At 48.4% G+C, this 26834-nt stretch overlaps 1 protein-coding gene across 2 annotated transcripts; it reads left to right on the top strand.

Moving 5' to 3' along the window:
• LOC106595310 (isocitrate dehydrogenase [NAD] subunit alpha, mitochondrial) lies at positions 1 to 26710 on the top strand. Of its 2 annotated transcripts, none has more exons than XM_045708902.1 (11): positions 1 to 112; positions 472 to 525; positions 683 to 766; positions 934 to 1048; positions 6480 to 6667; positions 10096 to 10229; positions 10589 to 10691; positions 11735 to 11799; positions 12018 to 12102; positions 12368 to 12520; positions 26076 to 26710. In XM_045708902.1, the coding sequence occupies exons 1-11, from the start codon at positions 86 to 88 to the stop codon at positions 26157 to 26159; spliced, it is 1092 nt and encodes a 363-aa protein (XP_045564858.1). In that variant the 5' UTR covers positions 1 to 85; the 3' UTR covers positions 26160 to 26710. The 2 variants fall into 2 exon arrangements, with proteins under 2 accessions (XP_045564858.1, XP_045564859.1); XM_045708903.1 differs by having other exon boundaries at positions 40 to 112; positions 472 to 507.
• The last annotated feature ends 124 nt before the right edge of the window (positions 26711 to 26834 follow it).

Below are 26834 nucleotides of genomic sequence, written 5' to 3' on the forward strand. Positions count from 1 at the left end.
GTTTCCTGCGTGATGACGTCACGGTTTCCCACCCCGGAAGCCCCGTTAGCGACAGAGCGGTGTAGCACCACATTAACACAGGAGTATGGCTAGCAACGTGTGGAGGTCAATGGTAAGGAAATGCCGTTTGTCAGCGGAAACATAATCCAATGTAACTTGGCCATGTATTGGATTTATGTTTGTGTAGTGTAAATTCCTGCTCGAATGACTTTGTTGGTTGTATAATGTTGTTTCCATGGGTTTTCTTTGAGGCCTTTACCGTGTGTCCTTGTCCTGCTACTACCGTAGCGAGCTACGCTATTAACCAAACGCCTTTTATCTGCCTAATGCTTGACAAGTGACATTTCGTGTTTTGTCATTATGTTTTCTGATTCAGTCACACTAGACTAGAGATACAGTGTGCGGATGTTGTTGTGATACGTTGTATCTGCGCGGTAGTAATTTAACCTTCCGTTTATTTTCCTCCTTCAGCTCTCTCACGTCGTGGGGGCGGCAAAGAGACCGACGGTATGTTTCAGAAGGGGGGTAAGTCATGGACTGACAAATAGACAAGTCTACACCTGTCTTTTATCAACTTCTCCCTCATTGGCTGAAATGATGTAATTCATGAGCCAGTGTTTAGTGCTCATATGTAATCCCTCTAAAAACAGATTTAAAAGGGGTTTGTTTTCTCTTTTTACAGCTGCAAACGGTTACATTAATTCCTGGGGATGGAATCGGTCCAGAAATATCCGTGGCTGTCATGAAGATTTTTGAGGCTGCTAAGGTAAGCTGGAAAAGCTGTCAAACTCTCTCTCTCTCTCACACACACACACACACACAGCACATTGTAGGGTTAACAGCAGAACATGCCATTTGCATGTAAAGTTTGACAGAACATTGAACCCGAGTCCTTTCTGTGCCATTCTGTGTCCTCTCTCTACCACCCGTTAGGTTCCCATCCAGTGGGAGGAGAGGAATGTGACAGCTATCCAGGGCCCAGGAGGTAGATGGATGATCCCTCCAGACTGTAAGGAGTCTATGGACAGGACCCTGATCGGGTTAAAAGGTAGGTAGCAGCCACAGAGATCCTATGGAAATCTATGGTACTATGATTGGTCATGGTCATGATGGACATAATGTACTGAAGTCAGCTGGAATGAAGAACGTCATGCAGGCGGCATCATAGGGGAGAGTATGTGGGGTTCGTAGGGGAGAGTATGTAGGGTTCGTAGGGGAGAGTATGTAGGGTTCGTAGGGGAGTGTATGTGGGGTTTGCAGGGGAGAGTATGTGGGGCTCGCAGGGGAGAGTATGTGGGGCTCGCAGGGGAGAGTATGTGGGGCTCGCAGGGGAGAGTATGTGGGGCTCGCAGGGGAGAGTATGTGGGGCTCATTGGGGGGGATAGTAGCCTGTAGGGCTCATGGGGTAGCCTATGGGGATAGTAGGGATGTAGTGGTAACGTGATTGGTAGATAAACGATGCAGAAAGCCCGTCTAGAGGTCGGGTGGCTGGTGTGAAAGCCCGTCTAGAGGTCGGGTGGCTGGTGTGAAAGCCCGTCTAGAGGTTAACATGTCTATGCGCCAGTACATCCCCGTATTCAGTAGACTCAAACAGAAAACGTTTTGCAATGGAAAATTGTAAAAAGTATTTTGTTGTATGTACAGGTAGTCTTTCCCTGTTTGTCTGTTTACTTCCATTTGGTTCCTAATGAACAGTAAACTGGTGTTAAAGGCCCAGTGCTGTCAAATTAGACTTTTCTGTGTTTTATTTATTTATATATATATATATATCCATCTCCACACGGAGGTTGGAACAATACTGTGATGTTTTGAACATGAGGATAATGCCCTTTTAGTGTAAGAGCTGTATTAAATGACTGCCTGCAATGTTGTGGTGGGGTGGAGTTTAGTCTACCTGGTGGGGTGGAGTTTAGTCTACCTGGTGGGGTGGAGTTTAGTCTACCTGGTGGGGTGGAGTTTAGTCTACCTGGTGGGGCGGAGTTTAGTCTACCTGGTGGGGCGGAGTTTAGTCTACCTGGTGGGGCGGAGTTTAGTCTACCTGGTGGGGCGGAGTTTAGTCTACCTGGTGGGGCGGAGTTTAGTCTACCTGGTGGGGCGGAGTTTAGTCTACCTGGTGGGGCAGAGTTTAGTCTACCTGGTGGGGCAGAGTTTAGTCTACCTGGTGGGGCAGAGTTTAGTCTACCTGGTGGGGCAGAGTTTAGTCTACCTGGTGGGGCAGAGTTTAGTCTACCTGGTGGGGCAGAGTTTAGTCTACCTGGTGGGGCAGAGTTTAGTCTACCTGGTGGGGCAGAGTTTAGTCTACCTGGTGGGGCAGAGTTTAGTCTACCTGGTGGGGCAGAGTTTAGTCTACCTGGTGGGGCAGAGTTTAGTCTACCTGGTGGGGCAGAGTTTAGTCTACCTGGTGGGGCAGAGTTTAGTCTACCTGGTGGGGCAGAGTTTAGTCTACCTGGTGGGGCAGAGTTTAGTCTACCTGGTGACATGTTGTGGTGGGGCAGAGTTTAGTCTACCTGGTGGGGCAGAGTTTAGTCTACCTGGTGGGGCAGAGTTTAGTCTACCTGGTGGGGCAGAGTTTAGTCTACCTGGTGGGGCAGAGTTTAGTCTACCTGGTGGGGCAGAGTTTAGTCTACCTGGTGGGGCAGAGTTTAGTCTACCTGGTGGGGCAGAGTTTAGTCTACCTGGTGGGGCAGAGTTTAGTCTACCTGGTGGGGCAGAGTTTAGTCTACCTGGTGGGGCAGAGTTTAGTCTACCTGGTGGGGCAGAGTTTAGTCTACCTGGTGGGGCAGAGTTTAGTCTACCTGGTGGGGCAGAGTTTAGTCTACCTGGTGGGGCAGAGTTTAGTCTACCTGGTGGGGCGGAGTTTAGTCTACCTGGTGGGGCGGAGTTTAGTCTACCTGGTGGGGCAGAGTTTAGTCTACCTGGTGGGGCAGAGTTTAGTCTACCTGGTGGGGCGGAGTTTAGTCTACCTGGTGGGGCGGAGTTTAGTCTACCTGGTGGGGCGGAGTTTAGTCTACCTGGTGGGGCGGAGTTTAGTCTACCTGGTGGGGCGGAGTTTAGGCTACCTGGTGGGGCGGAGTTTAGTCTACCTGGTGGGGCGGAGTTTAGTCTACCTGGTGGGGCGGAGTTTAGTCTACCTGGTGGGGCGGAGTTTAGTCTACCTGGTGGGGCGGAGTTTAGTCTACCTGGTGGGGCGGAGTTTAGGCTACCTGGTGGGGCGGAGTTTAGTCTACCTGGTGGGGCGGAGTTTAGGCTACCTGGTGGGGCGGAGTTTAGTCTACCTGGTGGGGCGGAGTTTAGTCTACCTGGTGGGGCGGAGTTTAGTCTACCTGGTGGGGCGGAGTTTAGTCTACCTGGTGGGGCGGAGTTTAGTCTACCTGGTGGGGCGGAGTTTAGTCTACCTGGTGGGGCGGAGTTTAGGCTACCTGGTGGGGCGGAGTTTAGTCTACCTGGTGGGGCGGAGTTTAGTCTACCTGGTGGGGCGGAGTTTAGGCTACCTGGTGGGGCGGAGTTTAGTCTACCTGGTGGGGCGGAGTTTAGTCTACCTGGTGGGGCGGAGTTTAGTCTACCTGGTGGGGCGGAGTTTAGTCTACCTGGTGGGGCGGAGTTTAGGCTACCTGGTGGGGCGGAGTTTAGTCTACCTGGTGGGGCGGAGTTTAGGCTACCTGGTGGGGCGGAGTTTAGGCTACCTGGTGGGGCGGAGTTTAGGCTACCTGGTGGGGCGGAGTTTAGGCTACCTGGTGGGGCGGAGTTTAGGCTACCTGGTGGGGCGGAGTTTAGGCTACCTGGTGGGGCGGAGTTTAGTCTACCTGGTGGGGCGGAGTTTAGTCTACCTGGTGGGGCGGAGTTTAGGCTACCTGGTGGGGCGGAGTTTAGTCTACCTGGTGGGGCGGAGTTTAGGCTACCTGGTGGGGCGGAGTTTAGGCTACCTGGTGGGGCGGAGTTTAGGCTACCTGGTGGGGCGGAGTTTAGGCTACCTGGTGGGGCGGAGTTTAGTCTACCTGGTGGGGCGGAGTTTAGGCTACCTGGTGGGGCGGAGTTTAGTCTACCTGGTGGGGCGGAGTTTAGTCTACCTGGTGGGGCGGAGTTTAGTCTACCTGGTGGGGCGGAGTTTAGTCTACCTGGTGGGGCGGAGTTTAGTCTACCTGGTGGGGCGGAGTTTAGGCTACCTGGTGGGGCGGAGTTTAGTCTACCTGGTGGGGCAGAGTTTAGGCTACCTGGTGGGGCAGAGTTTAGGCTACCTGGTGGGGCGGAGTTTAGTCTACCTGGTGGGGCGGAGTTTAGTCTACCTGGTGGGGCGGAGTTTAGTCTACCTGGTGGGGCGGAGTTTAGTCTACCTGGTGGGGCGGAGTTTAGTCTACCTGGTGGGGCGGAGTTTAGTCTACCTGGTGGGGCGGAGTTTAGTCTACCTGGTGGGGCGGAGTTTAGTCTACCTGGTGGGGCAGAGTTTAGTCTACCTGGTGGGGCGGAGTTTAGTCTACCTGGTGGGGCGGAGTTTAGTCTACCTGGTGGGGCGGAGTTTAGTCTACCTGGTGGGGTGGAGTTTAGTCTACCTGGTGACGTGTTGTGGTGGGGTGGAGTTAGTCTACCTGGTGACGTGTTGTGGTGGGGCGGAGTTTAGTCTACCTGGTGGGGCGGAGTTTAGTCTACCTGGTGGGGCGGAGTTTAGTCTACCTGGTGGGGCAGAGTTTAGTCTACCTGGTGGGGCAGAGTTTAGTCTACCTGGTGGGGCAGAGTTTAGTCTACCTGGTGGGGCGGAGTTTAGTCTACCTGGTGGGGCGGAGTTTAGTCTACCTGGTGGGGCGGAGTTTAGTCTACCTGGTGGGGCAGAGTTTAGTCTACCTGGTGGGGCGGAGTTTAGTCTACCTGGTGGGGCGGAGTTTAGTCTACCTGGTGGGGCAGAGTTTAGTCTACCTGGTGGGGCGGAGTTTAGTCTACCTGGTGGGGCGGAGTTTAGTCTACCTGGTGGGGCGGAGTTTAGTCTACCTGGTGTTGTGGTGGGGTGGGGTGGAGTTAGGCTACCTGGTGTCGTGGTGGGGTGGGGTGGAGTTAGGCTACCTGGTGACGTGTTGTGGTGGGGTGGAGTTAGGCTACCTGGTGACGTGGAGTTTAGTCTACGTGGTGGGGCGGAGTTTAGTCTACCTGGTGGGGCGGAGTTTAGTCTACCTGGTGGGGCGGAGTTTAGTCTACCTGGTGGGGCGGAGTTTAGTCTACCTGGTGGGGCGGAGTTTAGTCTACCTGGTGGGGCGGAGTTTAGTCTACCTGGTGGGGCGGAGTTTAGTCTACCTGGTGGGGCGGAGTTTAGTCTACCTGGTGGGGCGGAGTTTAGTCTACCTGGTGGGGCGGAGTTTAGTCTACCTGGTGGGGCGGAGTTTAGTCTACCTGGTGGGGCGGAGTTTAGTCTACCTGGTGGGGCGGAGTTTAGTCTACCTGGTGGGGCGGAGTTTAGTCTACCTGGTGGGGCGGAGTTTAGTCTACCTGGTGGGGCGGAGTTTAGTCTACCTGGTGGGGCGGAGTTTAGTCTACCTGGTGGGGCGGAGTTTAGTCTACCTGGTGGGGCGGAGTTTAGTCTACCTGGTGGGGCGGAGTTTAGTCTACCTGGTGGGGCGGAGTTTAGTCTACCTGGTGGGGCGGAGTTTAGTCTACCTGGTGGGGCGGAGTTTAGTCTACCTGGTGGGGCGGAGTTTAGTCTACCTGGTGGGGCAGAGTTTAGTCTACCTGGTGGGGCGGAGTTTAGTCTACCTGGTGGGGCGGAGTTTAGTCTACCTGGTGGGGCGGAGTTTAGTCTACCTGGTGGGGCGGAGTTTAGTCTACCTGGTGGGGCGGAGTTTAGTCTACCTGGTGGGACAGAGTTTAGTCTACCTGGTGGGACAGAGTTTAGTCTACCTGGTGGGACAGAGTTTAGTCTACCTGGTGGGGCAGAGTTTAGTCTACCTGGTGCGTTGTTGGGGCAGAGTTTAGTCTACCTGGTGGGACAGAGTTTAGTCTACCTGGTGGGACAGAGTTTAGTCTACCTGGTGGGACAGAGTTTAGTCTACCTGGTGGGGCAGAGTTTAGTCTACCTGGTGACATGTTGTGTTGGGGCAGAGTTTAGTCTACCTGGTGGGGCGGAGTTTAGTCTACCTGGTGGGGCGGAGTTTAGTCTACCTGGTGGGGCGGAGTTTAGTCTACCTGGTGGGGCGGAGTTTAGTCTACCTGGTGGGGCGGAGTTTGTCTACCTGGTGGGGCGGAGTTTGTCTACCTGGTGGGGCGGAGTTTGTCTACCTGGTGGGGCGGAGTTTGTCTACCTGGTGGGGTCACCTCTCTGCCAATAACAGCTAGTTTTCAGTTTTCCCCTCACCACTCAGACAGTCCTGAGAAATTGTTCTTTGCTAAGAAGCCATTTTTATTTATTTTTTAAGTTGAAAATGATCACAATGAAATTATTTGATATTGAGATAAAAAGGTCTGCATTGGACTTTTAACCTCCCCCCCTCTGTGTGTAGGCCCCCTGAAGACACCCATCGCAGCCGGCCACCCCTCCATGAACCTGTTACTCAGGAAGACCTTTGACCTGTACGCCAACGTGCGTCCCTGTGTGTCCATCGAGGGCTACAAGACCCCCTACACCGACGTGGACCTGGTCACCATCAGAGAGAACACCGAGGGAGAGTACAGCGGAATCGAGCACATAGTAAGTAGCTATGGTTACCAAGGTGACGTTCAGTAGGAGAGAAATGGGACTGAACGTCCCAGTAGCTACCTCGTATGTTAAAATGGCTGCAGCTAACACTGACTACAGAGGGATAGAACACAGCAGTAGCTACCTCGTATGTTAAAATGGCTGCAGCTAACACTGACTACAGAGGGATAGAACACAGCAGTAGCTACCTCGTATGTTAAAATGGCTGCAGCTAACACTGACTACAGAGGGATAGAACACAGCAGTAGCTACCTCGTATGTTAAAATGGCTGCAGCTAACACTGACTACAGAGGGATAGAACACATAGCAGTAGCTACCTCGTATGTTTGTTCAGGATAATAATTGAATTGGCTGATCCCTCCTGCTGACCAGAGGGGTACACTACAAAGCAGGGTCAGTGAGTTAGCCAGCTAACTTTGAGAAACAACCAGAAATAACAATGGATTTTTTGGGGGGGTTAAAGAAAGCTGAACTTCTGTGTTTTTGGTTGTTGAATCATTTAGTCCATGTCCATTTCAAACTGATCTTTCTAAATAAAAAAATTCAAATTGTCGAGTTAGCTAGCGAACTCCTTGATCCTGCTTTGCAGTCAGCCCCTCAATGGAATAGTCTTACTACAACAACGTGCAGGGATGTGTTCATTCGGTATCAAATGGTACGAAACGCTAGAGAATGTTTTGAAATGGAGGTGAAACAAAACAAGAAGTCCTACCTGAACATGTCCAAGAAGAATGTTCAGGTTATTATGTTTTTAATGGCTACGTTGTGCCCCGCTGAACATGACCCAGTGTTTCAACACTTGACTGGGTCCTCCATTAAGGCATCTGTTGTAGATTTCAGAGCAAGTGTCAGCACTAAAATGGTTGCGAATGGTTTGTTGGTTTGACAGTGACTGAAAAGTCACGTTAACTGTGATGTGACTACTCCGGTCCGTGGTTTTCAGCTCTTGATAAGCAGCTGTTCAAGGCTGAGAGCTGAGCAGTCCGTATTTTCACTGTGGTGTTGTGTGGAATCCGTGTCCTCGGTTATTGAAACTGTTTTATCTGGGTTGGACAGGGCACATCACACACAGGTGATTGGTTATTCTCCAGGTGTTCCTTAGGTAAGCCAGAGGAACAGCAGCTTCACTAACCAGACCACCACCTCAGTCTCTAACCCTAACGTGCCCCAATGTACACTCCCGTTCAAAAGTTTGGGCTCACTTAGAAATGTCCTTGTTTTTGAAAGAAAAGCAAAACTTTTTGGTCCATTAAAATAACATCAAATTGATCAGAAATGCAGTGCAGACATTGTTAATGTTGTAAATGACTATTGTAGCTGGAAGCGGCTGATATAAAAAAAAATATATATTTTTGAATGGAACATCTACATGGGTGTACAGAGGCCCATTATCAGCAACCATCACTCCTGTGCTCCAATGGCACATTGTGTTAGCTAATCCAAGTTTATCATTTTAAAAGGCTAATTGATCATTAGAAAACCCTTTTGCAATTATGTTAGCACAGCTGAAACCTGTTGTCCTGATTTAAAGAAGCAATAAAACTGGCCTTCTTTAGACTAGTTGAGTATCTGGAGCATCAGCATTTGTGGGTTCGATTACAGGCTCAAAATGGCCAGAAACAAAGAACTTTCTTCTGAAACTCATCAGTCTATTCTTTTTCTCAGAAATGAAGGCTATTCCATGTGAGAAATTGCCAAGAAACTGAAGATCTCGTACAACGCTGTGTACTACTCCCTTCACAGAACAGTGCAAACTGGCTCTAACCAGAATAGAAAGAGGAGTGGGAGGACCCGGTGCACAACTGAGCAAGAGGACAAGTACATTAGTGTCTAGTTTGAGAAACAGACGCTTCACAAGTCCTCAACTGGCAGCTTCATTAAATAGTACCCTCAAAACACCAGTCTCAACGTCAACAGTGAAGAGGCGACTCCAGGATGCTGGCCTTCTAAGTAGAGTTGCAAAGAAAAAGCCATATCTCAGACTGGCCAATAAAAATAAAAGATTAAGATGGGCAAAAGAACACAGACACTGGACAGAGGAAGATTGAAACAAAGTGTTATGATCAGACAAATCTAAGTTAGAGGTGTTCGGATCACAAAGAAGAACATTTGTGAGACGTAGAAAAAATGAAATGATTCTGGAGGAGTGCTTGAAACCATCTGTCATCATGGTGGAGGCAATGTGATGGTCTGGGGGTGCTTTGGTGGTCGTAAAGTGGGAGATTTGTACATGTTAAAAGGGATCTTGAAGAAGGTAGGATATCACTACATTTTGCAACGACATGCCATACCCTGTGGACGGCGCTTAATTGGTGCCAGTTTCCTCCTACAACAGGACAATGATCCAAAGCACAGCTCCAAACTATGCAAGAACTATTTAGGGAAGAAGCAGTCAGCTGGTATTCTGTCTATAATGGAGTGGCCAGCACAGTCACCGGATCTCAACCCCATTGAGCTGTTGTGGGAGCAGCTTGACCGTATGGTACGTAAGAAGTGCCCATCAAGCCAATCCAACTTGTGGGAGGTGCTTCAGGATGCATGGGGTGAAATCTCTTCAGATTGCCTCAACAAATTGACAACTAGAATGCCAAAGGTCTGCAAGGCTGTAATTGCTGCAAATGGAGAATTCTCTGACAAAAGCATAGTTTGAAGGACACTATTATTTGTCAACATCTTGACTATATTTCCTATTCATTTTGCAACTCATTTCATGTATGTTTTCATGGAAAAAAACAAGGACATTTCTAAGTGACTCCAAACTTTTGAATGGTAGTGTGTGTTCATCAACTTCTCTCTCCAGTTCTCCTTCTTTGTTCACTTAGTTTTTTTTCAACTAAATGTATTGTATGTTATTCCTACATATCTGCTATCTTAATTTGATCACTCTGTCGCATAGAATTTTAAGCAGGCACTGCTAACTTGTAGTGTTAAATGTTTAAAAAGGCTTCTAAAGTTTGTCATTTCCAATTTCAGACTTGATTTGCCCAAATGAAAAATGTATCTTAACTTAAACATTTCCATTTTATTAATAATAATCCACATTTCTTGTTGCTGCAGGATTACTTTCCTGTTGTGAAACTGGTCAAATTAAGATGGCACATCTGGAATTTGTTGATGTCACTTCCTTTACGGTGAAATCCTATTGTATGTAGTTGTCACCTCCGGCTGAGAGTACTTTTTGTTCCTCCACTCACGGTTATGTTATGAATACCTTTTCATGAGTCTTCTCTTCCAGTTTCATTGTTCCTGTTCAATTGTTTTTTTAAAGTCGCTCAGTTGTCTTTCCCAGTTGTTACTGTCCCTCAAAACATTTTATGACCTAAAGTAGATCACTGATTCAAAATATTTTATTCTGTATGATTAATTAAGTCATCTATTGTTTGATTTAGGCTAAGGTGATTGTCCTCTTCTCTTGTAGATTGTTGATGGCGTAGTTCAGAGCATCAAACTCATCACTGAAGACGCCAGTCGCCGTATCGCTGAGTATGCCTTTGAGTATGCAAGAAGCAACCAAAGAACCAGTGTCACAGCCGTTCACAAAGCCAACATCATGTAAGTCTAGAGCTCCACAATCAAATAGGCTGTGGAATCTTAGAAATTGTACATTTTTATTGGGCCGTTGTGGATCATTTCAAAATGAGAAGCAAATATCGACTAAATGTATCATCAATTACAAGTCAAAAACAGAATAAGATATGAAATGTTATTGGTCACGTACACATATTTAACAGATGTTATCGCAGGAGGAGGGAAGTGCTTATGTTCTACCAGTGCAGTAATACCTAGCAATACAAAACGATACGCACAAATAAACATGTATTAAAGAAAGAAAGAACATATCAGAATGAGCACATCAATGACACCAATATTCAGGCATTAAACTAACGTGCCTGGTGTTTTGATGTGACCAGGAGGATGTCAGATGGGCTGTTCCTGAGGAAATGCAGAGAGGTGGCTGAAAACTTCAAGGACATCAAGTTTACTGAGATGTACCTGGACACAGTGTGTCTGAACGTATGTACACGCTGTTCTTCCTACGTGACGCTGTTTTGATGCAAATCACATTCTCTGTCTAAAGCCTTAATTTCCAACTACCGCTTCAGTCGAAAGACCGCTCGCGTCTGCGCGTTTCCGCGCACCTCCCTTTGAAAGGTGACCTTGCGGATGCAGAGATTTGACCACGCCGACGGGACTGGAAGTTGGATATCGCATCGTTCCGTTGGCGCAGACCTAGCAGATTACCTGGAAGCAGAAGGTAGAAATTAGGCTTAAATCAGGTTCTCTTGTTGGAGATGGAAACGGGGCTTTATTAATCAGGTTCTCTTGTTGGAGATGGAAACGGGGCTTTATTAATCAGGTTCTCTTGTTGGAGATGGAAACGGGGCTTTATTAATCAGGTTCTCTTGTTGGAGACGGAAACGGGGCTTTATTAATCAGGTTCTCTTGTTGGAGACGGAAACGGGGCTTAATCAGGGTCTCTTGTTGGAGATGGAAACGGGGCTTAATCAGGGTCTCTTGTTGGAGATGGAAACGGGGCTTAATCAGGTTCTTTTGTTGGAGATGGAAACTGGGCTTAATCAGGTTGTTGTGTTGGAGCGGTAGATGGAAACGGGGCTTAATCAGGTTGTCGTGTTGGAGCGGTAGATGGAAACGGGGCTTAATCAGGTTGTCGTGTTGGAGCGGAAGATGGAAACGGCTTAATCAGGTTGTCGTGTTGGAGCGGAAGATGGAAACGGGGCTTAATCAGGTTGTCGTGTTGGAGCGGAAGATGGAAACGGGGCTTAATCAGGTTGTCGTGTTGGAGCGGAAGATGGAAACGGGGCTTAATCAGGTTGTCGTGTTGGAGCGGAAGATGGAAACGGGGCTTAATCAGGTTGTCGTGTTGGAGCGGAAGATGGAAACGGGGCTTAATCAGGTTGTTGTGTTGGAGCGGTAGATGCAAACGGGGCTTAATCAGGTTGTTGTGTTGGAGCGGTAGATGGAAACGGGGCTTAATCAGGTTGTCATGTTGGAGATGGAAACGGGGCTTAATCAGGTTGTCATGGTGAATGTTTCAGATGGTGCAAGATCCCACCCAGTTTGACGTCCTGGTGATGCCCAACCTGTATGGTGACATTCTCAGGTCAGTTACTATTTATTTGCATGTATCTATATTAATTCATCGCTATTGAATGCAATTTGTTTAAGCTATTAATTCAAACATTTAATAGCTTAGCAGAGTTTGGTCTTATTGGGCCTAATACTGGCTTTCATTTGTGTTGCGCTAATGTGACTAGATGATTCTGCTAACTAAAGGCTGTGGCTACTACTACAGATAGGTGTATGTGTCATGTTTTGCAGTGATCTGTGTGCTGGACTTATCGGAGGTCTGGGAGTCACTCCTAGTGGAAACATTGGTGCCAATGGAGTCGCCATTTTTGAATCGGTTTGTCTTGCTGTTTTTATAATCTGAATATGTTTATCTACTCTCTTAACTGTTTGATAAAACGCAAGGCTTCTTGTCCTGTAAGCAGTCTATTGTGCAATAACTAAACATGTTTGTTTTGTTAAAGACTTCCCACTCTTTCAACAAAACAATAATACAAGACGTCATATATTTCAATAAGTTGTCCATTTCTAATGGATGTACGGAAGCTTGTTCCAGTGTTGAGAGTAGTAGACGTTTTAACATCTACCCCTGTGGTATCCAGGTCCATGGGACGGCCCCCGACATAGCCGGTCTGGACATGGCCAACCCTACAGCTCTGCTGCTCAGTGCTGTGATGATGCTGCGTCACATGGGCATGCACGACTACGGCAAGAAGATCGAGACCGCCTGCTTCGACACCATCAGAGACAAGAAGGTGGCTAGTTGGGTTTTTATTACCCCCCCCCCCAATAACCATCAGAGACTAGAAGGGGGCTAGTTGGGTTTTTATTACCCCCCCCCAATAACCATCAGAGACTAGAAGGGGGCTAGTTGGGTTTTTATTACCCCCCCAATAACCATCAGAGACTAGAAGGGGGCTAGTTGGGTTTTTATTACCCCCCCCCCAATAACCATCAGAGACTAGAAGGGGGCTAGTTGGGTTTTTATTACCCCCCCCAATAACCATCAGAGACTAGAAGGGGCTAGTTGGGTTTTTATTACCCCCCCCCAATAACCATCAGAGACTAGAAGGGGACTAGTTGGGTTTTTATTACCCCCCCCCAATAACCATCAGAGACTAGAAGGGGCTAGTTGGGTTTTATTACCCCCCCCAATAACCATCAGAGACTAGAAGGGGGCTAGTTGGGTTTTTATTACCCCCCCAATAACCATCAGAGACTAGAAGGGGGCTAGTTGGGTTTTTATTACCCCCCCCCCCCAATAACCATCAGAGACTAGAAGGGGGCTAGTTGGGTTTTTATTACCCCCCCCCAATAACCATCAGAGACTAGAAGGGGGCTAGTTGGGTTTTATTACCCCCCCCAATAACCATCAGAGACTAGAAGGGGCTAGTTGGGTTTTATTACCCCCCCCAATAACCATCAGAGACTAGAAGGGGCTAGTTGGGTTTTTATTACCCCCCCCCAATAACCATCAGAGACTAGAAGGGGGCTAGTTGGGTTTTATTACCCCCCCCAATAACCATCAGAGACTAGAAGGGGGCTAGTTGGGTTTTTATTACCCCCCCCCAATAACCATCAGAGACTAGAAGGGGGCTAGTTGGGTTTTTATTACCCCCCCCAATAACCATCAGAGACTAGAAGGGGGCTAGTTGGGTTTTATTACCCCCCCCAATAACCATCAGAGACTAGAAGGGGGCTAGTTGGGTTTTTATTACCCCCCCCCAATAACCATCAGAGACTAGAAGGGGCTAGTTGGGTTTTTATTACCCCCCCCCCAATAACCATCAGAGACTAGAAGGGGGCTAGTTGGGTTTTTATTACCCCCCCCCAATAACCATCAGAGACTAGAAGGGGGCTAGTTGGGTTTTTATTACCCCCCCCAATAACCATCAGAGACTAGAAGGGGCTAGTTGGGTTTTTATTACCCCCCCCAATAACCATCAGAGACTAGAAGGGGGCTAGTTGGGTTTTATTACCCCCCCCCAATAACCATCAGAGACTAGAAGGGGGCTAGTTGGGTTTTTATTACCCCCCCCCAATAACCATCAGAGACTAGAAGGGGCTAGTTGGGTTTTTATTACCCCCCCCCCCCCCAATAACCATCAGAGACTAGAAGGGGCTAGTTGGGTTTTTATTACCCCCCCCCCCAATAACCATCAGAGACTAGAAGGGGGCTAGTTGGGTTTTTATTACCCCCCCCAATAACCATCAGAGACTAGAAGGGGGCTAGTTGGGTTTTTATTACCCCCCCCCCAATAACCATCAGAGACTAGAAGGGGGCTAGTTGGGTTTTTATTACCCCCCCAATAACCATCAGAGACTAGAAGGGGGCTAGTTGGGTTTTTATTACCCCCCCCCCCAATAACCATCAGAGACTAGAAGGGGGCTAGTTGGGTTTTATTACCCCCCCCAATAACCATCAGAGACTAGAAGGGGCTAGTTGGGTTTTTATTACCCCCCCCCAATAACCATCAGAGACTAGAAGGGGCTAGTTGGGTTTTTATTACCCCCCCCCCAATAACCATCAGAGACTAGAAGGGGGCTAGTTGGGTTTTTATTACCCCCCCCCCAATAACCATCAGAGACTAGAAGGGGGCTAGTTGGGTTTTTATTACCCCCCCCAATAACCATCAGAGACTAGAAGGGGGCTAGTTGGGTTTTATTACCCCCCCCAATAACCATCAGAGACTAGAAGGGGGCTAGTTGGGTTTTTATTACCCCCCCCCCCAATAACCATCAGAGACTAGAAGGGGGCTAGTTGGGTTTTTATTACCCCCCCCCAATAACCATCAGAGACTAGAAGGGGGCTAGTTGGGTTTTTATTACCCCCCCCCCAATAACCATCAGAGACTAGAAGGGGGCTAGTTGGGTTTTATTACCCCCCCCCCCAATAACCATCAGAGACTAGAAGGGGGCTAGTTGGGTTTTTATTACCCCCCCCCCCAATAACCATCAGAGACTAGAAGGGGGCTAGTTGGGTTTTTATTACCCCCCCCAATAACCATCAGAGACTAGAAGGGGGCTAGTTGGGTTTTTATTACCCCCCCCCAATAACCATCAGAGACTAGAAGGGGGCTAGTTGGGTTTTTATTACCCCCCCAATAACCATCAGAGACTAGAAGGGGCTAGTTGGGTTTTTATTACCCCCCCCAATAACCATCAGAGACTAGAAGGGGGCTAGTTGGGTTTTTATTACCCCCCCCCAATAACCATCAGAGACTAGAAGGGGGCTAGTTGGGTTTTTATTACCCCCCCCCCAATAACCATCAGAGACTAGAAGGGGGCTAGTTGGGTTTTTATTACCCCCCCCCCCAATAACCATCAGAGACTAGAAGGGGGCTAGTTGGGTTTTTATTACCCCCCCCCAATAACCATCAGAGACTAGAAGGGGGCTAGTTGGGTTTTTATTACCCCCCCCCCCAATAACCATCAGAGACTAGAAGGGGGCTAGTTGGGTTTTTATTACCCCCCCCCCAATAACCATCAGAGACTAGAAGGGGGCTAGTTGGGTTTTATTACCCCCCCCAATAACCATCAGAGACTAGAAGGGGGCTAGTTGGGTTTTTATTACCCCCCCCAATAACCATCAGAGACTAGAAGGGGCTAGTTGGGTTTTTATTACCCCCCCCCAATAACCATCAGAGACTAGAAGGGGGCTAGTTGGGTTTTTATTACCCCCCCCCCAATAACCATCAGAGACTAGAAGGGGCTAGTTGGGTTTTTATTACCCCCCCCCCAATAACCATCAGAGACTAGAAGGGGGCTAGTTGGGTTTTTATTACCCCCCCCCCAATAACCATCAGAGACTAGAAGGGGGCTAGTTGGGTTTTTATTACCCCCCCCCCCAATAACCATCAGAGACTAGAAGGGGGCTAGTTGGGTTTTTATTACCCCCCCAATAACCATCAGAGACTAGAAGGGGGCTAGTTGGGTTTTATTACCCCCCCCCCAATAACCATCAGAGACTAGAAGGGGCTAGTTGGGTTTTATTACCCCCCCCCAATAACCATCAGAGACTAGAAGGGGGCTAGTTGGGTTTTTATTACCCCCCCCAATAACCATCAGAGACTAGAAGGGGGCTAGTTGGGTTTTATTACCCCCCCCCAATAACCATCAGAGACTAGAAGGGGCTAGTTGGGTTTTATTACCCCCCCCCAATAACCATCAGAGACTAGAAGGGGGCTAGTTGGGTTTTTATTACCCCCCCCCAATAACCATCAGAGACTAGAAGGGGGCTAGTTGGGTTTTATTACCCCCCCCCAATAACCATCAGAGACTAGAAGGGGGCTAGTTGGGTTTTATTACCCCCCCCAATAACCATCAGAGACTAGAAGGGGGCTAGTTGGGTTTTTATTACCCCCCCCAATAACCATCAGAGACTAGAAGGGGGCTAGTTGGGTTTTATTACCCCCCCCAATAACCATCAGAGACTAGAAGGGGCTAGTTGGGTTTTTATTACCCCCCCCCAATAACCATCAGAGACTAGAAGGGGGCTAGTTGGGTTTTTATTACCCCCCCCAATAACCATCAGAGACTAGAAGGGGGCTAGTTGGGTTTTATTACCCCCCCCCAATAACCATCAGAGACTAGAAGGGGGCTAGTTGGGTTTTATTACCCCCCCCCAATAACCATCAGAGACTAGAAGGGGGCTAGTTGGGTTTTTATTACCCCCCCCCAATAACCATCAGAGACTAGAAGGGGCTAGTTGGGTTTTATTACCCCCCCCAATAACCATCAGAGACTAGAAGGGGGCTAGTTGGGTTTTATTACCCCCCCCAATAACCATCAGAGACTAGAAGGGGGCTAGTTGGGTTTTTATTACCCCCCCCAATAACCATCAGAGACTAGAAGGGGGCTAGTTGGGTTTTTATTACCCCCCCCCAATAACCATCAGAGACTAGAAGGGGCTAGTTGGGTTTTATTACCCCCCCCAATAACCATCAGAGACTAGAAGGGGGCTAGTTGGGTTTTTATTACCCCCCCCAATAACCATCAGAGACTAGAAGGGGGCTAGTTGGGTTTTTATTACCCCCCCCCCAATAACCATCAGAGACTAGAAGGGGGCTAGTTGGGTTTTTATTACCCCCCCCAATAACCATCAGAGACTAGAAGGGGGCTAGTTGGGTTTTTATTACCCCCCCCAATAACCATCAGAGACTAGAAGGGGGCTAGTTGGGTTTTATTACCCCCCCCCAATAACCATCAGAGACTAGAAGGGGGCTAGTTGGGTTTTTATTACCCCCCCCCCCAATAACCATCAGAGACTAGAAGGGGGCTAGTTGGGTTTTTATTACCCCCCCCAATAACCATCAGAGACTAGAAGGGGGCTAGTTGGGTTTTTATTACCCCCCCAATAACCATCAGAGACTAGAAGGGGCTAGTTGGGTTTTATTACCCCCCCCCAATAACCATCAGAGACTAGAAGGGGGCTAGTTGGGTTTTTATTACCCCCCCCCCCAATAACCATCAGAGACTAGAAGGGGGCTAGTTGGGTTTTTATTACCCCCCCCCCAATAACCATCAGAGACTAGAAGGGGGCTAGTTGGGTTTTATTACCCCCCCCCCAATAACCATCAGAGACTAGAAGGGGCTAGTTGGGTTTTTATTACCCCCCCCAATAACCATCAGAGACTAGAAGGGGGCTAGTTGGGTTTTTATTACCCCCCCCAATAACCATCAGAGACTAGAAGGGGGCTAGTTGGGTTTTTATTACCCCCCCAATAACCATCAGAGACTAGAAGGGGGCTAGTTGGGTTTTTATTACCCCCCCCAATAACCATCAGAGACTAGAAGGGGGCTAGTTGGGTTTTATTACCCCCCCCAATAACCATCAGAGACTAGAAGGGGGCTAGTTGGGTTTTTATTACCCCCCCCCCAATAACCATCAGAGACTAGAAGGGGGCTAGTTGGGTTTTATTACCCCCCCCAATAACCATCAGAGACTAGAAGGGGGCTAGTTGGGTTTTATTACCCCCCCCCAATAACCATCAGAGACTAGAAGGGGGCTAGTTGGGTTTTTATTACCCCCCCCCAATAACCATCAGAGACTAGAAGGGGGCTAGTTGGGTTTTTATTACCCCCCCCAATAACCATCAGAGACTAGAAGGGGGCTAGTTGGGTTTTTATTACCCCCCCCCAATAACCATCAGAGACTAGAAGGGGGCTAGTTGGGTTTTTATTACCCCCCCCAATAACCATCAGAGACTAGAAGGGGGCTAGTTGGGTTTTTATTACCCCCCCCCCCAATAACCATCAGAGACTAGAAGGGGGCTAGTTGGGTTTTTATTACCCCCCCCCAATAACCATCAGAGACTAGAAGGGGGCTAGTTGGGTTTTTATTACCCCCCCCAATAACCATCAGAGACTAGAAGGGGCTAGTTGGGTTTTTATTACCCCCCCCCCCAATAACCATCAGAGACTAGAAGGGGGCTAGTTGGGTTTTTATTACCCCCCCCCCAATAACCATCAGAGACTAGAAGGGGGCTAGTTGGGTTTTTATTACCCCCCCCAATAACCATCAGAGACTAGAAGGGGGCTAGTTGGGTTTTTATTACCCCCCCCCAATAACCATCAGAGACTAGAAGGGGCTAGTTGGGTTTTTATTACCCCCCCCCCCAATAACCATCAGAGACTAGAAGGGGGCTAGTTGGGTTTTTATTACCCCCCCCCAATAACCATCAGAGACTAGAAGGGGCTAGTTGGGTTTTTATTACCCCCCCCAATAACCATCAGAGACTAGAAGGGGGCTAGTTGGGTTTTATTACCCCCCCAATAACCATCAGAGACTAGAAGGGGGCTAGTTGGGTTTTTATTACCCCCCCCAATAACCATCAGAGACTAGAAGGGGCTAGTTGGGTTTTTATTACCCCCCCCCCAATAACCATCAGAGACTAGAAGGGGGCTAGTTGGGTTTTTATTACCCCCCCCCAATAACCATCAGAGACTAGAAGGGGGCTAGTTGGGTTTTTATTACCCCCCCCCCCAATAACCATCAGAGACTAGAAGGGGGCTAGTTGGGTTTTATTACCCCCCCCCAATAACCATCAGAGACTAGAAGGGGCTAGTTGGGTTTTTATTACCCCCCCCCAATAACCATCAGAGACTAGAAGGGGGCTAGTTGGGTTTTTATTACCCCCCCCCAATAACCATCAGAGACTAGAAGGGGGCTAGTTGGGTTTTATTACCCCCCCCAACAACCATCAGAGACTAGAAGGGGCTAGTTGGGTTTTATTACCCCCCCCCCCAATAACCATCAGAGACTAGAAGGGGCTAGTTGGGTTTTTATTACCCCCCCCCCAATAACCATCAGAGACTAGAAGGGGCTAGTTGGGTTTTTATTACCCCCCCCCAATAACCATCAGAGACTAGAAGGGGGCTAGTTGGGTTTTATTACCCCCCCCCCAATAACCATCAGAGACTAGAAGGGGGCTAGTTGGGTTTTATTACCCCCCCCCCAATAACCATCAGAGACTAGAAGGGGGCTAGTTGGGTTTTTATTACCCCCCCCCAATAACCATCAGAGACTAGAAGGGGGCTAGTTGGGTTTTATTACCCCCCCCCCAATAACCATCAGAGACTAGAAGGGGGCTAGTTGGGTTTTTATTACCCCCCCCCCAATAACCATCAGAGACTAGAAGGGGGCTAGTTGGGTTTTTATTACCCCCCCCCCAATAACCATCAGAGACTAGAAGGGGGCTAGTTGGGTTTTTATTACCCCCCCCCCCAATAACCATCAGAGACTAGAAGGGGGCTAGTTGGGTTTTTATTACCCCCCCAATAACCATCAGAGACTAGAAGGGGGCTAGTTGGGTTTTATTACCCCCCCCAACAACCATCAGAGACTAGAAGGGGGCTAGTTGGGTTTTATTACCCCCCCCAATAACCATCAGAGACTAGAAGGGGGCTAGTTGGGTTTTTATTACCCCCCCCAATAACCATCAGAGACTAGAAGGGGGCTAGTTGGGTTTTATTACCCCCCCCCAATAACCATCAGAGACTAGAAGGGGGCTAGTTGGGTTTTTATTACCCCCCCCAACAACCATCAGAGACTAGAAGGGGGCTAGTTGGGTTTTTATTACCCCCCCCCCCCAATAACCATCAGAGACTAGAAGGGGGCTAGTTGGGTTTTTATTACCCCCCCCCCCCCAATAACCATCAGAGACTAGAAGGGGGCTAGTTGGGTTTTTATTACCCCCCCCCCAATAACCATCAGAGACTAGAAGGGGGCTAGTTGGGTTTTATTACCCCCCCCCAATAACCATCAGAGACTAGAAGGGGGCTAGTTGGGTTTTATTACCCCCCCCAATAACCATCAGAGACTAGAAGGGGCTAGTTGGGTTTTTATTACCCCCCCCCAATAACCATCAGAGACTAGAAGGGGGCTAGTTGGGTTTTATTACCCCCCCCAATAACCATCAGAGACTAGAAGGGGGCTAGTTGGGTTTTTATTACCCCCCCCCAATAACCATCAGAGACTAGAAGGGGGCTAGTTGGGTTTTTATTACCCCCCCCCAATAACCATCAGAGACTAGAAGGGGGCTAGTTGGGTTTTATTACCCCCCCCCCAATAACCATCAGAGACTAGAAGGGGGCTAGTTGGGTTTTTATTACCCCCCCCCCAATAACCATCAGAGACTAGAAGGGGGCTAGTTGGGTTTTTATTACCCCCCCAATAACCATCAGAGACTAGAAGGGGGCTAGTTGGGTTTTTATTACCCCCCCAATAACCATCAGAGACTAGAAGGGGGCTAGTTGGGTTTTTATTACCCCCCCAATAACCATCAGAGACTAGAAGGGGGCTAGTTGGGTTTTATTACCCCCCCCAATAACCATCAGAGACTAGAAGGGGGCTAGTTGGGTTTTATTACCCCCCCCCCAATAACCATCAGAGACTAGAAGGGGCTAGTTGGGTTTTTATTACCCCCCCAATAACCATCAGAGACTAGAAGGGGGCTAGTTGGGTTTTTATTACCCCCCCCCCAATAACCATCAGAGACTAGAAGGGGGCTAGTTGGGTTTTTATTACCCCCCCCCCAATAACCATCAGAGACTAGAAGGGGGCTAGTTGGGTTTTTATTACCCCCCCCCAATAACCATCAGAGACTAGAAGGGGGCTAGTTGGGTTTTTATTACCCCCCCCCAATAACCATCAGAGACTAGAAGGGGCTAGTTGGGTTTTTATTACCCCCCCCCAACAACCATCAGAGACTAGAAGGGGGCTAGTTGGGTTTTTATTACCCCCCCCAATAACCATCAGAGACTAGAAGGGGGCTAGTTGGGTTTTTATTACCCCCCCCCCAATAACCATCAGAGACTAGAAGGGGGCTAGTTGGGTTTTTATTACCCCCCCCCCAATAACCATCAGAGACTAGAAGGGGGCTAGTTGGGTTTTTATTACCCCCCCCCCAATAACCATCAGAGACTAGAAGGGGGCTAGTTGGGTTTTTATTACCCCCCCCCAATAACCATCAGAGACTAGAAGGGGGCTAGTTGGGTTTTTATTACCCCCCCCCCAATAACCATCAGAGACTAGAAGGGGGCTAGTTGGGTTTTTATTACCCCCCCCAATAACCATCAGAGACTAGAAGGGGGCTAGTTGGGTTTTTATTACCCCCCCCCAATAACCATCAGAGACTAGAAGGGGGCTAGTTGGGTTTTATTACCCCCCCCCAATAACCATCAGAGACTAGAAGGGGCTAGTTGGGTTTTTATTACCCCCCCCCCCCAATAACCATCAGAGACTAGAAGGGGCTAGTTGGGTTTTTATTACCCCCCCCCAATAACCATCAGAGACTAGAAGGGGGCTAGTTGGGTTTTATTACCCCCCCCAATAACCATCAGAGACTAGAAGGGGGCTAGTTGGGTTTTTATTACCCCCCCCAATAACCATCAGAGACTAGAAGGGGGCTAGTTGGGTTTTTATTACCCCCCCCCCCAATAACCATCAGAGACTAGAAGGGGGCTAGTTGGGTTTTTATTACCCCCCCCCAATAACCATCAGAGACTAGAAGGGGGCTAGTTGGGTTTTTATTACCCCCCCCAATAACCATCAGAGACTAGAAGGGGGCTAGTTGGGTTTTTATTACCCCCCCCCAATAACCATCAGAGACTAGAAGGGGGCTAGTTGGGTTTTATTACCCCCCCCCAATAACCATCAGAGACTAGAAGGGGGCTAGTTGGGTTTTTATTACCCCCCCCCCAATAACCATCAGAGACTAGAAGGGGGCTAGTTGGGTTTTATTACCCCCCCCAATAACCATCAGAGACTAGAAGGGGCTAGTTGGGTTTTTATTACCCCCCCCAATAACCATCAGAGACTAGAAGGGGGCTAGTTGGGTTTTTATTACCCCCCCCCAATAACCATCAGAGACTAGAAGGGGGCTAGTTGGGTTTTTATTACCCCCCCCCCAATAACCATCAGAGACTAGAAGGGGGCTAGTTGGGTTTTTATTACCCCCCCCCAATAACCATCAGAGACTAGAAGGGGGCTAGTTGGGTTTTTATTACCCCCCCCAATAACCATCAGAGACTAGAAGGGGGCTAGTTGGGTTTTTATTACCCCCCCCCAATAACCATCAGAGACTAGAAGGGGCTAGTTGGGTTTTTATTACCCCCCCCAATAACCATCAGAGACTAGAAGGGGGCTAGTTGGGTTTTTATTACCCCCCCCAATAACCATCAGAGACTAGAAGGGGCTAGTTGGGTTTTTATTACCCCCCCCCAATAACCATCAGAGACTAGAAGGGGCTAGTTGGGTTTTTATTACCCCCCCCCAATAACCATCAGAGACTAGAAGGGGCTAGTTGGGTTTTTATTACCCCCCCCAACAACCATCAGAGACTAGAAGGGGCTAGTTGGGTTTTTATTACCCCCCCCCAATAACCATCAGAGACTAGAAGGGGCTAGTTGGGTTTTTATTACCCCCCCCCAATAACCATCAGAGACTAGAAGGGGGCTAGTTGGGTTTTTATTACCCCCCCCCAATAACCATCAGAGACTAGAAGGGGGCTAGTTGGGTTTTTATTACCCCCCCCCAATAACCATCAGAGACTAGAAGGGGGCTAGTTGGGTTTTTATTACCCCCCCCCAATAACCATCAGAGACTAGAAGGGGGCTAGTTGGGTTTTATTACCCCCCCAATAACCATCAGAGACTAGAAGGGGGCTAGTTGGGTTTTATTACCCCCCCCAATAACCATCAGAGACTAGAAGGGGGCTAGTTGGGTTTTTATTACCCCCCCCCAATAACCATCAGAGACTAGAAGGGGGCTAGTTGGGTTTTATTACCCCCCCCAATAACCATCAGAGACTAGAAGGGGGCTAGTTGGGTTTTTATTACCCCCCCCCAATAACCATCAGAGACTAGAAGGGGGCTAGTTGGGTTTTTATTACCCCCCCCCAATAACCATCAGAGACTAGAAGGGGGCTAGTTGGGTTTTTATTACCCCCCCCCCAATAACCATCAGAGACTAGAAGGGGGCTAGTTGGGTTTTTATTACCCCCCCCCCAATAACCATCAGAGACTAGAAGGGGGCTAGTTGGGTTTTTATTACCCCCCCCAATAACCATCAGAGACTAGAAGGGGGCTAGTTGGGTTTTTATTACCCCCCCCCAATAACCATCAGAGACTAGAAGGGGGCTAGTTGGGTTTTATTACCCCCCCCAATAACCATCAGAGACTAGAAGGGGGCTAGTTGGGTTTTTATTACCCCCCCCCAATAACCATCAGAGACTAGAAGGGGGCTAGTTGGGTTTTTATTACCCCCCCCCAATAACCATCAGAGACTAGAAGGGGGCTAGTTGGGTTTTTATTACCCCCCCCCAATAACCATCAGAGACTAGAAGGGGGCTAGTTGGGTTTTTATTACCCCCCCCAATAACCATCAGAGACTAGAAGGGGGCTAGTTGGGTTTTTATTACCCCCCCCCCAATAACCATCAGAGACTAGAAGGGGGCTAGTTGGGTTTTTATTACCCCCCCCAATAACCATCAGAGACTAGAAGGGGGCTAGTTGGGTTTTATTACCCCCCCCCAATAACCATCAGAGACTAGAAGGGGGCTAGTTGGGTTTTTATTACCCCCCCCCCAATAACCATCAGAGACTAGAAGGGGCTAGTTGGGTTTTTATTACCCCCCCCCAATAACCATCAGAGACTAGAAGGGGGCTAGTTGGGTTTTTATTACCCCCCCCAATAACCATCAGAGACTAGAAGGGGGCTAGTTGGGTTTTTATTACCCCCCCCCCCAATAACCATCAGAGACTAGAAGGGGGCTAGTTGGGTTTTATTACCCCCCCCAATAACCATCAGAGACTAGAAGGGGGCTAGTTGGGTTTTTATTACCCCCCCCAATAACCATCAGAGACTAGAAGGGGGCTAGTTGGGTTTTTATTACCCCCCCCCAATAACCATCAGAGACTAGAAGGGGGCTAGTTGGGTTTTTATTACCCCCCCCAATAACCATCAGAGACTAGAAGGGGGCTAGTTGGGTTTTTATTACCCCCCCCAATAACCATCAGAGACTAGAAGGGGGCTAGTTGGGTTTTATTACCCCCCCCAATAACCATCAGAGACTAGAAGGGGGCTAGTTGGGTTTTATTACCCCCCCCCAATAACCATCAGAGACTAGAAGGGGGCTAGTTGGGTTTTTATTACCCCCCCCCAATAACCATCAGAGACTAGAAGGGGGCTAGTTGGGTTTTTATTACCCCCCCCCAATAACCATCAGAGACTAGAAGGGGGCTAGTTGGGTTTTTATTACCCCCCCCCCAATAACCATCAGAGACTAGAAGGGGGCTAGTTGGGTTTTTATTACCCCCCCCCCAATAACCATCAGAGACTAGAAGGGGGCTAGTTGGGTTTTTATTACCCCCCCCCAATAACCATCAGAGACTAGAAGGGGCTAGTTGGGTTTTATTACCCCCCCCCAATAACCATCAGAGACTAGAAGGGGCTAGTTGGGTTTTTATTACCCCCCCAATAACCATCAGAGACTAGAAGGGGGCTAGTTGGGTTTTTATTACCCCCCCCAATAACCATCAGAGACTAGAAGGGGGCTAGTTGGGTTTTTATTACCCCCCCCCAATAACCATCAGAGACTAGAAGGGGGCTAGTTGGGTTTTTATTACCCCCCCAATAACCATCAGAGACTAGAAGGGGGCTAGTTGGGTTTTATTACCCCCCCCCAATAACCATCAGAGACTAGAAGGGGCTAGTTGGGTTTTATTACCCCCCCCCCAATAACCATCAGAGACTAGAAGGGGGCTAGTTGGGTTTTATTACCCCCCCCCCAATAACCATCAGAGACTAGAAGGGGACTAGTTGGGTTTTTATTACCCCCCCCAATAACCATCAGAGACTAGAAGGGGGCTAGTTGGGTTTTATTACCCCCCCCCCAATAACCATCAGAGACTAGAAGGGGCTAGTTGGGTTTTTATTACCCCCCCCCCCAATAACCATCAGAGACTAGAAGGGGGCTAGTTGGGTTTTTATTACCCCCCCCAATAACCATCAGAGACTAGAAGGGGGCTAGTTGGGTTTTTATTACCCCCCCCAATAACCATCAGAGACTAGAAGGGGGCTAGTTGGGTTTTATTACCCCCCCCCCCAATAACCATCAGAGACTAGAAGGGGGCTAGTTGGGTTTTTATTACCCCCCCCCAATAACCATCAGAGACTAGAAGGGGGCTAGTTGGGTTTTTATTACCCCCCCCCAATAACCATCAGAGACTAGAAGGGGGCTAGTTGGGTTTTTATTACCCCCCCCCCCAATAACCATCAGAGACTAGAAGGGGGCTAGTTGGGTTTTTATTACCCCCCCCAATAACCATCAGAGACTAGAAGGGGGCTAGTTGGGTTTTTATTACCCCCCCCCAATAACCATCAGAGACTAGAACGGGGCTAGTTGGGTTTTTATTACCCCCCCCAATAACCATCAGAGACTAGAAGGGGGCTAGTTGGGTTTTTATTACTCCCAATAGTGATTGTTGTGGCTCTTGCATATCGGTGCCGGAATACATTACGAAGTGGAGGTGCCCGGGGAGAAGTAGTAGTACTTCCTTGTTCTTGGAGGACCGCTCAGAGAGTCTGCTCTCTTCTATCCGATGCGAGATTATATGCTGGATGTTGGGCTAGTTGGTTTATAATGTGTTGGCTCCCCTGGACACCACACCTCCTTCTGGGAGCCAATGCTCTTATGTATTTTTCTGTAGATTTTAACATGACAGATTTTTGTTCAGTTGGTCATTGTATGCAAACTCTGCTTTGGCTTTTCAATGAATTGATTGGGCTGTTTTTCTATCCTCTCCCAGGTGCTGACCGGGGACCTTGGTGGGAAGTCGAAGTGCTCAGAGTTTACAGAGGAGATCTGCCGTAGAGTGCGAGACATGGACTGAAAACGACGACTGTTGATTTCTGAAGACTTCATAATAATTCAACCGCTGCTTTGAACTTACTCCTAAAGACTCTGGGGCGTTCCAGGTTGTCAGTACTGCAGTTACGATGCAGCTGCATAGCTTAGATTACTATATTATATTTATGTAGGTTCCTGAGAACCTGGAGAATTGTCCCTTTTCTTGAAATAGAAATGTGATAATTTGTGCAGTGTGACTGCAACAAATCACGATCTGGAACGCGCCCTATATGAATGGGTATTCACTCTTAAGGTGTATTTAAGCACAATTTTACTCACATGATCCATTTATGGGGCAAACTTCCCCAAAGTTATACTTGCCTCTATACTGCGTGGCACTCCACCTGTGTTGTCCGGCAGTGGTTCTGATCATTGCTAGTTTTTTTTTAACGGTAAATGTAATGCTAACAGCTTCAATGTATTCTATTTATTGTTACCAGTCGGTTTCCTGTGCATGAATGGATTGTACCAGTGTATCATGTCATTTCGCTCTTTTCTGTTTCGAGATCCATATGTAAAAACTTGATAACATGACTTAAAGCCTGACGTCTCATTCTTCCTGTTAACAGTTACAGTGTATTGTTATTGTAGAGCAAGTTGGATTAATTTTCACCGGGATTAGATTACTTATTATCTAAATCAGCCATTGGTGTTTATG

This window comes from Salmo salar, chromosome ssa26, assembly GCF_905237065.1.
Source record: "Salmo salar chromosome ssa26, Ssal_v3.1, whole genome shotgun sequence".
Lineage (NCBI taxonomy): Eukaryota > Metazoa > Chordata > Actinopteri > Salmoniformes > Salmonidae > Salmo > Salmo salar.